The sequence below is a fragment of the Schistocerca gregaria genome, chromosome X (assembly GCF_023897955.1).
Source record: "Schistocerca gregaria isolate iqSchGreg1 chromosome X, iqSchGreg1.2, whole genome shotgun sequence".
Taxonomy (NCBI): Eukaryota; Metazoa; Arthropoda; class Insecta; order Orthoptera; family Acrididae; genus Schistocerca; species Schistocerca gregaria.
The window spans coordinates 799708566-799724394 of record NC_064931.1 but is presented as its reverse complement, the minus strand read 5'-3'; the positions used below and the strand labels follow the sequence as shown (position 1 = coordinate 799724394).

Below are 15829 nucleotides of genomic sequence, written 5' to 3'. Positions count from 1 at the left end.
TACCAAACATCAAATTGAACAGAGAGAAGCTGCTTCTGTAGAATAAATACATATGTCTGACATTTCAAAACATCAGATCACTCCTAAAGTAGTAGTTTTGAGAAAGGAAGAAATTGTTCACTGTTACAATCTAAACTTATCCATTGTAGACTCAGTTGTATAATGTTTGATTTTAGTGCTCCAATGTGGGTGTAAAATTAAATAAATACTATGTAGAAGGTGATTTAATTAGAGATAAGAAACTGTATTCTGTGTAATGAAAATATACTATGTACTGTATCTAGCTGTTATCAAACTTCACTAGTAAATGGCAAGATATTAAAGACATTATTTATTCAACAAATCAAAATAATATAACACACATAAACATTTATTCTTCAAATGAGGCCTGTAGACTGCAGCCATTTTATAATTTTTTAACACCATTCAGCACTAAACAAATTTTAATATAATACATAATTATGAACATTTGACATTCACTCTTTTAAAAAAGCAAACAATAAGTGCACTGTGTGTGTATATATATATTAAAAAAAACCCTGATCATGAATATTTCGTTTTCACAAGTAAAACATACAATCATTCTTAAATCCATGAATGCTAAATGTTAACAGTAAAAACTTCAATAGATGCTTAACCAGCTCAAAGACAATACATTGATGTATTAAAAGTTCAATAAAACTTTAATAAAGTAACATTACACCACAGCCAGTACAAATGGGAGCCATTTTTAAATGACTTATTGGTGTTCTCCGAAAGATATCAAGTCTTAACTCTTCAAACAACAGTCCTGTGTTAGGACTATTTTTCAAATAGATTTGAAATGGCAGAAAGATACTCTCAATCCACATTTACATATCTCAAGATTCAAACTGAAACTGCTTAAACTTTGCTTCATTCAGTCGTGTCACATACAACACATCAATAAATAGTGCAAAGCCATTTATTGTAATGGCAATATTTCTTTATAGCTGTTGTGTGGAATTTCCATTGTATGTAGTTCTCCTTTTATCATCATCTTTTTCTTTGTCCCGCAAAGTGTGTATATTGCTACGGTGCCGTGATCCTGAGGGTCCAGGTTGTGCATTTGCTCTGGAAAAGAACAATACAGGGACAATTAATTAGCAATCCGACTTTGAAATAACACAAAATGTGTGTGCATATATCTGGATCTTACATGAAGCCTCCTAATACACACATTTTCATGTTTCAGAACTAGTCTCCAATATTAGACATGGCATTAAGTTTATTTTCTCTTTTTGCCTTTCTTCTTTGCAATAATTACCTCAAATTTAAAATCATATTCTTTTCTGGTTCAGAACAATGTCAGGCACCACCAGCACTATTAGCATCGGTTTCTTGTAAATCAGTCTTAAATAGCTTAATTTGGGAAGGAGAGGGGTGAGACACTAGCAACTGTAGTAAACTGCTTTTACATATAAACAAATAAGTTGAAAATTTCATTATTAATTTATACAGGAATTCAAAACAGTGTTAGAGAAAGTCAAGCTACTGCCTTGAGCTGCCAATAAAATTTTTTACTTACTCAACAAGTTTCAGTCAATTGACCATCATCAGGTTCCTGTGCACCAATTAAGATAATACGTAAGTAACATTACAGGCTTAAACTTTTATGAATCTGTTAACAGATGTGAAGGTTCATGGCAACACGTATGTAATAAAATGCTAAAGACATAAAAGCATTCACAGTATCGCGTTGGTAAAATATGAGATCATTAATATCAGATGATAAAACCATGAATTAGACACTGATGATAAAAGTACATGTAACAGTCACAACAGGTGTTCCGTATGTCGCACCTAGCAGCAAATTCCACATATTACAATCGCAGTTGTGGTGACAGAAAACAATATACATAGAAGTAATGGCTTAGATGCACTCGTAGGCACAAGCATGAAACAAGCTACAGCCACATTTATATGTGAGCTGCTTCCATCGTACTGTAGCTTTCGTGTGACAGGCCATACTGGTACATAAAATGTAAGCCTATCTGAATTGTCTAAATATATTACAGTATAACAGATTTAATATGCTGAGTTTCAGAGAAAAAACAGTTATATCAACATCTTGCATAACAAACTAAAGTGACAGTTGCATGTAATGCACGACTGACTGAAGATTTTCCACATAGATATATATGTTGACATATTGTACGAAGTGTACAGCTAACAGAAGTTTACTAATTATTTATGTTAGAACAAATATCATTTAAACTCTTAAGTAGACAGGCTTAGTGCTAGAATGACCATGTCAACACATCAGACACAGTAAGCATCTAAGCCTAACTATATTTGACTTGCATACAGCGAAGTAACACAGTGATACAAATACAGCAGCTATGTTTACAGACAATTAGGAAAAGAATAACAATACTGCAGAAATTTGACGAACACCAGGAACTATTTACAGATGTTCTAACATAAATAAAAACAAAGACATGGTATGCTTAATATAAATCACCTAACATATAATGTGGAAAAATAGTTCGACAATGTGATACTAAAGTAAAATTCCAGATATATTGATATCTTTATTAGATGCATTTTCTGGCAAGTTTCTTCATTTAAAACAGTACAGGTCTCTCTCTCTCTCTCTCTCTCTCTCTCTCTCTCTCTCTCTCTCTGGAAACTTCTTCCAGTTGTTCTCGAATATCCATATGGCGATCTTTGTAAATTCCATGTAATAATTGTAAACTATCGTTTATATTAGAAACAGAATGGTTTTCATGTCTCAGGTGTAGAGAGAATGTGGACTGAGTTCTCACTTTGGCAAATATGTTCCATTTATCTGACACTTATTTTCTGTCCAGTCTGTCCTACATAAACTTTACCACAGTCGATGCATCAATTCTATATACTCCGGAGTGGTTTGTCTTACCGACACTTAACTATTTAACTCTTCAGGCTTTCCCAACGATCTAATGACATCTGGGGTTGTCTTGTGTTCTGTCAGATATCAGCATCGTTCTTGCATGATACTTCAGTAACGTAGCTCTTAACTTTCATCAGGTGCGACCTGAGACTCTCAGGTTGCACTTGATGAAGATTACGAGCTACATTACCAAAATATCATGCAAGAATGATGCTGATATCCGGCAGAACACCCAACAACCCAAGGTGTTAACTATATTATTTCTGATAGTGTCATTGGTATACGAAGCTCCTGCGACATTTGTATTATGAAAAATGTATATTTTATTGGATACCTTCCCTATATGTGGAAGTGTGGCAATTTTTTTTCTTTTTCTCTCTACATTTATTAGCATAGTTTCTTTTCATTTTAGGTTTATGTTAGGTTTCAGTTTCTTGTTAAATGATCTGTCTTTTATGTCAGAAGTGTAACCATTACGTGTTGCCATATATTGTAACGTATCTAACTTATTTAGCCTCTTTTCCTCTGAAAAAGCTAGCCTAGTTAATTTTTTAATCACTGCAGTGAAAAAGCTATGATGCCATCAGTGGTTGCTCCTTTGCAGAATATACCGAATTCATGTTTAACATTAAAATTTGTTATTCTCACAGGTAAAAAATTAATTCCATTGTTTTTCTCAAAAATTTTCCATCATAAATTCTAAGTTGTAATGCATGTTATTGAAATGTTAAGGAAATCATTAATTTATTTCATAATCCATTTGTGAGAATTATAGTATCTTCTGCACTATACTATCTTCTTCGCAACTTGTTATTGTACTTCATTTTCAAAATTATCTATAAATACATTGGCTAGTGCCCCTGCTTAGGCAACAACCCATCAATAAACCTTTATTTTGTTTACAAAGGTTTTTATCAAAAGAGAAATGATTATACAACAGTATAAGTTTCGGCAGCTTAATAAGTTCTACAATTTCAGCTTGACCTATTTTCTTATGTTTTAACAGAACTATGTTTACAGAGGTCTATCGTCTGATTTACATATACACTTATATTAAGGTTAATTACATCTAATGATATAAATGTTGCTTTTCTTGGTGTGCTAATATTTCTAGCTGAAGTCGCCAATTTTTTATAGAAGAAATATTAGTGAAGGTCTAATGCTTATTAATAATGTTATTTAGCTTTTTACTAGGTGAATATCCAGGACTTCCTACATATTTAACAGCTGAATGAATTGGGTGACCATCTTACTGTTTCTATATTTCTGTGAAGCGAAAGTCACTTTCACAAATAGTATTTTTAATAGTCACTTGGAATTAATCAGTGAGATCCGTATCCATTATTTTTATATCACTGTTGTTAAAGATCTTCAGCATTTTTAAATGTAGGTGTCTTCTTTTAAAATCACTACAGTATTGCCTTAATCTGCTTTTAGAGCATCTGCAATGCACACACACACACAAACACACACACACACACACACACACACACACACACACACACACACACACACACACACACACACACACACACACACACACACACAGAGAGAGAGAGAGAGAGAGAGAGAGAGAGAGAGAGAGAGAGAGAGAGTGTGTGTGTGTGTGTGTGTGTGTGTGTGTGTGTGTGTGTGTGTGTGGGCGCGCGCGCGCAAATGGCTCTGAGCACTATGGACTTAACATCTGAGGTCATCAGTCCCCTGGAACTTAGAACTAATTAAGTCTAACTAACCTAAGGACATCACACACACAAATGCATGCAGGATTCGAACCTGTGACCGTAGTGTGTGTGTGTGTGTGTGTGTGTGTGTGTGTGTGTGTGTGTGTGTGTGTGTGTGTGTGTGTGTGTCTGCCATCACATATTACATTTTTTTAATTTGCTAATTTCATTCTGACATTTCATACTGTAACACACACCGTTTATTAGGTCACACGTATCCTAAAGTTATAACATTTTGTAACACTGAACATAACAAATATGTGGTTACACAAATAAGAAACAGACAGTTGAAACAAATGACCTTTTATAGGACAGAGTAACTACATAGTAAATATCGATTTCGAGATGCTAAAGATTATAGCACAGTACAGTAACATAACATCTACTTGTCGTTTATGCTGCATCTAATACGAGCACTCAGATGTCGCACATTAGCAACCACTGGCAATAATAATGTCCATACGACCTCCACAACAGAATACGTCGTCCTCAGAACAACAGATGTGCAAAGCGACCTATTTGTACGTCCAAACATTGCACAACTCGCCGGATCATACTGCAAAGGGCCCTTCGCAGCAAAGCTGTGTCCTCAGAAACAAGAGCAGCATGAACACGCGCTACCAATTCTTCCACGTTCCTCGATGGAGTAGAGTACACATACTCCTTTAGGTGTCCCCACAAGAAGAAATACAGGGGATTTAGGTCAGGTAAATGTGGTGGCCACACAACTGGACCTCCACATCCGAGCAATTTCCCTCTAAATGTGCTGTCCAAATACTGTCGCAGATTAATTCCAGAGTATAGAGATGCATCAAGTTGGAGCCATATCCTCTGCTGAACATGTAAACATCTTCCAGCACATCATGCAGATTGTTTGAGAGGTATGCATGACAGTTTTGTGCCGTCATCCGATCTGGTAGACCTTGCATACAGTATAAACACGCCATCAGCCGTGCACACTCGTCCACCTAATGTCATGACACAGGAAGGTACCATACCATACATGTGGTTGCAAGTGTTGCAGGTGGGTGAGGTCTGGAGATTGGGACAGTGTTGATACATGTGGTTGGCTTTGCAATAGGGGCCAGTAGGGGGATTTTTCAGTCAGCAGTTAAATGATCATTGTAGTTGAGGCATTTGTGGCAATGGTAGGTTAGGGCTTGGTATATGGAAGGCTCAATTTTGTGTTTGCAGTGATATATGAAGGCTCCATTCAGAACGAGGTGATCTATGGTTGAGAGGTCTTCAGGAAAGACATGAATGTAGAATGTAGGACCAGAATGTTGATGATCCGAAGGGCTTTTTGGATTTGGGAATAAGGATTGGCATTGAGCTCCTGCTCATATTTCCTCACTGTGATCTCAGGGTCCACCCCATTGGTCACAGCAGTAAGAATCAGTGGGCAGTGTGGGAGTTGTTGTTGTTGTTGTTGTTGTTGTTGTTTGGGTCATGGTGGGCTGAGTGGGAGCAGAGAGGCATGTGGACAAGAGGTGATGCAAGGGACTCGTTGAGTAGGTGGGTTTGAAAATCGGAATAAGAGTATTTGACGATTATGGAGTCTTTGCAGGATGTAAATTGTGAAATGTTGCAGTTTGGAAGGTGCTCTTTTATTTCGAGGGAAAATGTTTTAGGACTGAGGAATCTGACATCAGGAAATGATAAGATGAAGGAATATGCCAGAGGAGATGTGTGGGTGAGATAGAGTTATAGGTTCTGGTGAGTGGGGCACGTTGGGCAGCAACTGGGTATCACAGAGAAAGTGGGTATCTTTACTACGTGGGTAGCAAGCATAATTGAAAAAAGGAGTGTTGGAGGATATTATGGAACAGGATTTTGTAAATTTTCTTATTTTCTTACATGGAGCTGTTGGGCTTGAAGCTGATGCAGATGTGGATGATGTGGCCACAGCTGCGGCATATGCTGTTGGTGCCGGTGCAGCTGTAGTAGGTGTGGCTAGTGACTCTGCTTCTGGATCCAGATGTAATGACAATAGCAATGGAGCAGCAGTAGGCATTGATGACGCTGCAGCTGGTGCAGTTCTGCTATTGGTGACGAGTGTGGCGATAGTGGCTCTGGTGGCAGCAGCGATGGTGGCAATGGCACCTTAGTACATGCTCCAGTGATGACATCTTCAAATTAACAGTTAATTATGTCTGTGGATGCAATGTATAAGAGCGGGAAGGCAGATGGGGTCGTCCGAGTACTGGGGAAGAAGGGTAAGAGCAGGAGGGGACAGTGAATAGAGGTCGTTTATGAGTATGCAATTTTTTGGTGAACACCTTTGCATTTTTGTTTTGAACATTTTCCCAATTCCATTAGGTCACCCATTATTCTCAAAACCTTAAGAACTATAGTTATGTTCTGCAATGGAAGTTTTAGTGCAATCTAGTGCTACTTTTGTGTGTGCTATTAATGTTTCTGCGTTGGTTGCATTTAACTCTGACACAATATTTTGTTTAACCCCTTTTTCTAATAGTTCTGTTCCATGCTGCACACCATGTAATTATTCCAATACAGATATCAATATATCTGGTCTTAATTTTAATTAGTACCACATTACACATTTTTCTATACTATATGCTCAGTGATGTTTTTGAAGCATTTATATGTCTTGTTTTTATTTATAACATCTGTAAATAGCAGCTGATGTCTGTTAAATAGTTGCAGTAGTGTTTTTATTCTTTTTCTAAACATCTGTGCGTGTGAATTCCTAAGGGACCAAACTGCTGAGGTCATCGGTTCCTAGACTTACACACTACTCCCCCATGCCCGAAGGAGGACTCGAACCTCTGGCAGGAGGGCCGCACAATCCATGACGTAGTGCTTCAAACCACACAGCCACTCTGTGCGGCTAAACATAGCTTCTGTATGTGCATATCTATATTGTCTCATTGTATAAATTTACATCGACGTCAATACTCTGCAAATCACATTTAAGTGCCTGGCAAAGGGTTCATTGAACCACCTTCACAATTCTCTATTATTCGAATTTTGCATAGCGTGCAGAAAAAACAAACACCTACATCTTTCTGAGCAAACTCTGATTTCCCTTATTTTATTATGTTGATCATTTCTCTCTATGTAGGTTGGTGTCAACAAATTTTTGCATTCAGAGGAGAAAGTTGGTGACTGAAAGTTGGCAAGAACATTCTGCCGCAACGAAAATTGCCTTTGTTTCAATTATGTCGACCCCAAACAACATATAATTTCAGTGACACGCTCACCCCTATTACGCAATAATACAAAGTTTACTACCTTTCTTTGAACCTTTTTGATGTCCTCCATCAGTCCTGTCTGCTAAGGATATCACACCACACAACAGTTTTCTAAAAGGGGATGGGAAAGCATAGTGTAGGCAGTCTCCTTAGTAGATCTGTTACATTTTCTGAGTGTCCAGCCAATAAAACAGTCTTCACCACAACATTTTCTATACGTTCCTTCCAATTTAGGTTGTTTGTAATTGTAATTCCTAGGTATGTAGGTGAATTTACGGCCTTTAGATTTGACTGATTTATCATGTAGGATGACCTCACACTTTTCATTATTTAGGGTCAACTCTTAATTTTCACACCATACAGATAGCATTTCTAAACTGTTTTGCAATTTGTTTTGATCTTCTGATGACTTTACTAGTCCATAAATGAGAGCATCATCTGCAAACAACCTCAGACAGATGCTCAGATTGTCTCCAAAATCAGTTATACAGATACAGAAGAGCAAATGGCCTGTAACACTACACTGAGGAATGACAGAAATCACTTCTGTTTTTCTTGATAACTTTCCATCAGTTATCATGGACTGTGACCCCTCTAGCTGGAAATCATGAATCCAGTCACATAACAGAGTATATTCCATTAGCACGCAATTTCACTACAAACCGCTTGTATGGTACAGTGTCAAAAGCCTTCTGAAATCCCTTGTCAATAGCTCTCAACACTTCATGCAAATAAAGAGCTAGTTGTGTTTCACAAGAATTATGATTTCTAAATCCGTGTTGACCATGTGTCAACAGACCATTTTCTTCAAGGTAATTCATAATGTTTGAACACAATACATGTTCAAAAATCCTGCTACATATTGACATTAATGATATGGGGTTGTAACTTAGTGGATTACTCTTGCTACCCTTGTTGACTATTGGTGTGACCTATGCAACTTTACAGTCTTTGGGTATGGATAAATTCAAGTGAATGGTTGTATACGATTGTCAAGTATGGAGCTATTGTATCAGCATACTCTGAAAGGAATCTAAATGGTATACAATCTGGACTGGAAGATTTGCTTTGGTTAAGTAATTTAAGTTGTTTCACTACTACGAGGATATCTACTTCTATGTTACTCATGTTGACAGCTGTTCTTGATTCAAATTCTAGAATATTTACTTCGTCGTCTTTGGTGAAGGAATTTCAGAAGGCTGTGTTCACAAACTCTGCTTCAGCAGCACTGTCTTCAATAGTAACTCCATTGTTAATGCGGAGAGAAAGCATTTATTGTGCCTTGGCTCTACCATACTTCACGTACGACCTGAATCTCTTTGGATTTTCTGCCAGGTTTCAAGACAAAGTTTCATTGTGAGAACTATTATAAGCATCTTGCATTGAAGTCCATGCTAAATTTTGAGCTTCTGTAAAAGATTGCCAGTCTTGGAGATTTTGCATCCATTAAAACTTGACATGCTTTTTGTTGTTTCTGCACCAGTGTCTGACCCATTTTGTGTACCAAGGAAGATCAGCTCCATTGTTTAACTTATGTAGTATAAATCTCTCAATTGCCGCCAATTTCAAGCCACATCTGGTCTACACTCAAATTGTTAATTTAGAAGAAGTGTAGATAGTGTCTCAGGAAGGCATCAAGTGAATTTTTATCTGCTTTTTTGAGTCGGTAAATTTTTCATTCATTTTTGGAGGATTTGGAAGTTACAATATTCATTTTCGCTACAACCACCCTGTGTTCACTAATTCCTTGTATCCATTTTGATGTTCATTATTAGCTCAGGATTATTTGTTGCTATGAGGTCAAGCATGTTTTCACACCAGTTTACTATTTGTGTGGCTCATTAACTACCTGCTCAAAATAATTTTCAGAGAATGCATTTAGCACAATTTCGGATTATGTTTTATGCATACCTCCGGAATTAAACATGTATTTTCAACAACATATCAGGGGTAAATTAAAGTCGCCACCAATTATAAATCTATGAATTGGGTACATGTTTGAAATCAAACTCAAAAGTCTTCTTTCAACCTTTCAGCAACTGTATCACATGAATTGGGAGGTCGGTAAAAAGGATCCAATTATTATTTTATACCAGTTGCCACCAATGACCCCTGTCCATACTAACTCACAGGAACTATTTACTTCAATTTTGCGACAAGGTAATCTCCGTCCAACAGCGACAAACACGCCACCACCAACTGTGTTTAGCCTATCCTTTCAGAACACCATTAGGTTCTTTGCAAAAATTTTGATTGAACTTATCTCCAGCTTTCAGTGCCTATAATGATTTGAGCACCAGTTCTATTAGCACTGGGAGTTCTGGTACTTTCCCAACACAGCTACAACAATTTACAACCCAAAACCCGACCCCCCTAAGGTGCAAGTCGTGGAATCTGCAGCCTACACAGTCACAGAACCGTCTGAGCCTCTGATTCAGACCCACCAGTCAGCTCTCTACCCGAGATCCACAATTGGTCAGCCCTGCTTTCAGCTGACAGCCTTTACCACTTCTGTTAGCTGCTAGAAACCAGAGAGAATCTCTTGTGATCCAAAGTGACACACATCACTGAGGGAAGGGGCAGACAGGAAAATGCATTCGATGAGCAGTGCACACTAGGAAACACATTTCCTAGATATACGCCACCCCATTATTGATAGTTTCCTTTAAAGGCACTCCATAATTTTGTAGTCGTGTTCAGATATTAGTAACCATGTTCTTTATCTTACAAGTAGCCCACACTGTGTCCATGACGTGCTACCGTCTCTTTAGTTATCTGTGTTTTAACTTCCACCTGCTCTTGCTAGAGGACACAACTTTTGTTTGACCTGAACACACAGTCCACAGTAATTGTGTTTGAAATTCATTATATCTAAACAATTATTTTTAGCTTTTCTTTGGAAAACCATGCAATTTAAAATTTTTAACACATCCAAATACGATTCCTTTTAACGCCATGGCATGTCAATACATTTTAATGTATTGAAACACAGAGTTTATATAATCATGACACATCCTTTTTTCTTATGATACTATTGGATATATCACTTTTAAATTTACCCGACTTTTACTTTTGTAATCATTTGACTTTGCTTCACCACAGCTCAGCACAATGTAAGCCACACTTTTCTTTTTTCTGTGTCTATACTGCACGCGTGTAAACTTATATTTTTTCATATTCGAAATTCTTACATGCCTGTTATATAAAGTATTTAAATATTCATTATGAACATTACTTGGTTGTATTTACAATGTCAGTTTTAGATTCCGCAAGGAAATATAAAAGCATATTCCAGTCTAAGACTAAAGTAAAGAACTTTTTAGCAGCTGGTAATGTTACTCATTAATTGTGGACAGAGCTGTGAAGCTCACCAAACATGGAGAAACTAATCAAAGGGTATCATCATTTCCTGTTGTGTGTTATTTGTTTCAGATTGTTTGGAGGGAAGTAGAGCCTATTTATGTACATATTGATAGATAATAATGTATGACAATTCTAAGAACTGAAAAAAGCAGAGAAAAAGCAACAACCAAGCAATCAAAAATAGAACACCATTGGCTTGATTGCCATTCTGACAGAAAACAATCTATCCCATGAGAGACAAGTATGAGAAATAGTATTTCAGGCAGATAAAATCTGCAGTATGGGTAACCAGTTTCTCCACTTTCTTTTTATGCATAATTACCTTCAATACTTGTGTTTTCAGTATAAAAACATTTTTCCCTAATTTGAATTAAAATACTGCTGTAACAGAACAACAGACCAAAGTTCTATATATTACTTTAATAATACATATTGATTTTTATTTTCTTATATTACACTCAACCATGCACCATTTTATAGTACTTAATTGTCTTCTGCATATTTTGTATCATTTTAAATAATACACACAAAATTACACTAAACTTACAATCTGTCATTGGTATTTGTTTCAGGTTGTGAATTACCACCTGCAGTAAATGGAAAAAATCTGCTGAGTCTGTTCCACATATACATTATCAGTGAGTAAGCCCAGCTACTGAAGTTTGCTGTATAACTCCGCAGTGACATGTTACTCTCCTGTCGTGGATCTGCCTGCAACAGATATTTTTGTGCATATGTTTTAAAACTCTGACCAAATTCAATAACTAAAGTTAAATAATTCACTCAATTCATAATTACACCAGTTTGCATATGGAGATGAGAAACATCATCACTGATTGAACTTAAAGGCAGCAATATGTTTAATAAGTCAATACATATAACAATGCAGAATCTTTGAATAACTGGTACTGTCAACAAAAATGAACATTACTGAGCAACTGAATTATGAAATAGAATCTGTACAGGATAGACAATGAGTGCTCTTTTCACCATGGCAAATGGAATAGTAGTGTGTGTCACGTGACTGTGCACTGGCTGTCTGCAAACTGTCAATGGACAAGATGTACAATACAGGTGCATTTGGTAGCAGTTAGACAATGCAAAAGATACTACTTCTCAGAAGTCACACAGGCACTGGGATTTCATGTGGCACTATGTCAATGATGTATCATGAGTGTCTTGATAAAGAGAAAACTGCTAGTAGCGCAATCAGCTACAATGGACAACAATGGGTGGATGAGCATCACTGTCAACTATTGCACAATGTAACAGCTGATGAATGGGCTTGTCAATTTAATGTTGAACAAAAATAATCAGTGAGAAGCCATACCATCCACAGCCACAACCTCACAACTGGGTATGGAAACCAACAGACCACATCTGTATCTTTGCATACTACATTTCACACAGCACATAAAATTAGAACATAAAAAGTCAATTGATATAATGAACCATGGGACAAGTCACTATCTGCTAATGGCAGGGTATGTGATGTAGGTATTCCCCCAGGGAAAGTGGATGGTATGCTTACATCAGACACAACTGGGGCACTGAATATGTCTGCCATTGTCTCAGACTTATGGGTAATACAAAAATGTACTATTTGATTAGGTGCATCCATCTGTTTGCCCACAGCAGTCCCCAGATAATGCACGACCCCTCAATGTTCAAACTGATTCAGAGTGGTTTGAGGACACTCCATAATAATGGGTGATCAAGTGACCCAGTAGGTCGACCCATCTTACTCTTATCATGTATATTGATGAGGTCATCCAGCAAAGTGAGTGCACCTTGAAACTGTCTCCAACTAATTACCATGTGTTATTGGTAGCTGAGCAGTTGTGGATCAGGAGAACTTCCAACACTGGGTGTGTCATGCAGACCATGACTAAAGCTGTCATTAGAATAAAAAGTAGGGACTACACATTGTTAGGTAGATGCATGTCAGTCAATTATACCTTATCCTATTAAGCAAAGGGGCTAGTAAGAGAAGTACACTATGTGATTAAAAGTATCCAGACACCTGGCTGAAAATGATTTACAAGTTCATGGCGCCCTCCATCGGTAATGCTGGAATTCAATATGAAGTTGGCCCAACTTTAGCCTCCGCTCTCGCAGGCATTCATTCAATCAGGTGCTGGAAGGTTTCTTGGGGAATGGCAGCCCATTCTTCACGGAGTGCTGCACTGAGAAGAGGTATCAGTGTCGGTCAGCGAGTGCTGCCATGAAGTCAGCGTTCCAAAACACCCCAAAGGTGTTCTATAGGATTTAGGTCAGGACACTGTGCACTCCAGGCAATTACAGAGATGTTATTATCATGTAACCACTCTGCCACAGGCCGTACATTATGAATAGGTGATTATGTTGAAAGATGTAATCGCCATCCCCTAATTGCTCTTCAACAGTGGGAAGCAAAATGGTGCTTAAAACATCAATGTAGGCCTGTGCTGCGATAGTGACATGCAAAACAACAAGGTGTGCAAGCTGCCTCCATGAGAAACACAACCACATCATAACACCACAGCCTCCGAATTTTACTGTTGGCACTACACATGCTGGCAGATGACGTTCACTGGGCATTCGCCATACTCACACCCTGCCACCAGATCGCCACATTGTGTACCATGATACATGACTCCACACAACCTTTTTCCACTGTTCAATCATCTAATGTTTACGCTCCTTACACCAGCGAGGCGGCATTTGTCATTTACCGGCATGATGTGTGGCTTATGAGCAGCTGATCGATCATGAAATGCAAGTTTTTCATCTCCCGCCTAACTGTCATAGCACTTGCAGTGCATCCTGATGCAGTTTGGAATTCCTGTGTATGGTCTGCATAAATGTCTGCCTATTATACACGTTACGACCCTCTTCAACTGTCGGCTGTCTCTGTCAGTCAACAGACTAGGTCGGCCTGTATGCTTTTGTGCTGTACATGTACCTTCATGTTTCCACTTCACTATAATATCGGAAACAGTAGACCTAGGGATGTGTAAGAGCGTGAAAATCTCACGTACAGATGTATGACAAGTGATCCCAATCACCTGACCACGTTCGAAGTCCGCAAGTTCCGTGGTGTGCCCCATTCTGCTCTCTCACAATGTCTAATGAATACTGAAGTCACTAATGTGGAGTACCTGGCAGTAGGTCCCAGCACAATGCACCTAATATGAAAAACTTATGTTTTTGTGGATGTCTTTTGATCACATAGTGTAGGTAGGAACAACCAAACATCGGCACATGCACCAGTTAATGAGACTATACTCATTTAATTGTCATTAGGTATTCACTGAAAAGTGGCTGCAGGGAACAGTTGCCTTATTTATTATGCATGGGGGGGGGGGGGGGGGGGGAGGGGAACATCAAAAAAGATGAGTATGCCAACAATTTATTATTGTAGAAATAAACTGAATGCCTGTCACTATTCCCCCACCCTCTCCCCCTCACTGTAGCTAGAATACTCTTGTGCATGATTATAATGTTTACTTAAAAATGAGAGTAAAGCAATCATGAGCCTAAAAGTTGCTTTGAACACCTCAGTACTTTACTAGACAAATTCCAACTTGCTTGAAACCTTAAGTTACAACTGAAATGTCAGCAAGAGAGAACACATTTTTTTTAAAGACACCATTCTGTGAGCAAAAATGCTTTCCATGCCACCTCTCTGGGTCCAAAGTTGGTCAGGTTGGTTTGTGTGGGTTGAAGGGAGCCGACTACAAAGGCCATCGATCCCTTTTTCCACAATCATTAAAACCCACATGGAATAAAAAACAAGCAACAGAGGTAACAAGGGATGACATAGAACAAGAAAGACACAAAGACCAGAAAACATGGAGTTAAAGGAACACAGAGTTGTACAGTGCTTGGCCGATCGTGGAAACAAGAAAGGAAAAGCCAACCACCGAGACACACACTAAAAACCCCAATCTAAAACTGTAGGCCAAAGGCCACACACAACAAACAAAAGGGACATACACTCAGATTGAGCGATAAAAGCCCCCTGCTCGAATAAAACTCAAAACTACGCCTGCCACTGCAGCGTCATCTGTTAAAAGAGCAGGGAGCATATCAGGCAGCGCAAACGTCTGTCTGAGAGCAGTTAAAAGTTGACAGCCCAACAAGATGTGGACCACTGTCAACTCTGATCCACAGCGACATAGAGAGGGGTTCTCGCAGCGCAATAAATGAGCAAGTGTCAGCCAGGTGTGGTCAATCTGTAGCTGGCAGAGAACAATGGAATCCTTGCGAGAGGCTCGCATGGAGGAGCGCCACACACCTGTAGTCTCCTTGATGACCCAAAGTCCGATAGGTGAAGGCAAGGTGCGCCATTCATCACTCCAGGTTCTAAGGACTTTCTGCTGCAGTATGGACTGGAGATCACATACTGAAGGGCCAATATCCAGGGCCAGTTCACTGATAGCCCTTTTGGCCAGCCTGTCAAACACATTCATTTCCCGGGATGCCGACATGACGCTGGGCCCACACAAAAATCCACGGAGTGGCTGCAATGGGCAAGAGTATGGATGGACTCCTGGATAGCCATCACCAGACGAGAGCGAGGAAAACACTGGTCGATAGCTTTTAAAAGCTAGGGAGTCACTACAGACAACGAAGGACTCACACTCACCTGAGCA

The 15829-nt window shown here is 38.6% G+C and overlaps 1 protein-coding gene across 5 annotated transcripts in view; it reads right to left on the bottom strand.

The window, feature by feature from the left end:
- Nucleotides 1-304: 304 nt before the first annotated feature.
- Nucleotides 305-15829, bottom strand: part of LOC126299390 (UBX domain-containing protein 4-like) — a 108219-nt gene continuing 92694 nt past the window's right edge. For 4 of the 5 annotated variants that reach the window (XM_049991258.1, XM_049991262.1, XM_049991260.1 and 1 more), the window contains exons 9-10: nucleotides 11740-11903; nucleotides 305-1092 (exon numbers count right to left, since the gene is read on the bottom strand). In XM_049991258.1, the coding sequence (XP_049847215.1) occupies nucleotides 966-1092; nucleotides 11740-11903 (291 nt within the window). In that variant the 3' untranslated portion in view covers nucleotides 305-965. The remainder of the gene's footprint in view (nucleotides 1093-11739; nucleotides 11904-15829) is intronic. The other variant, XM_049991259.1, reaches the window with a different exon arrangement.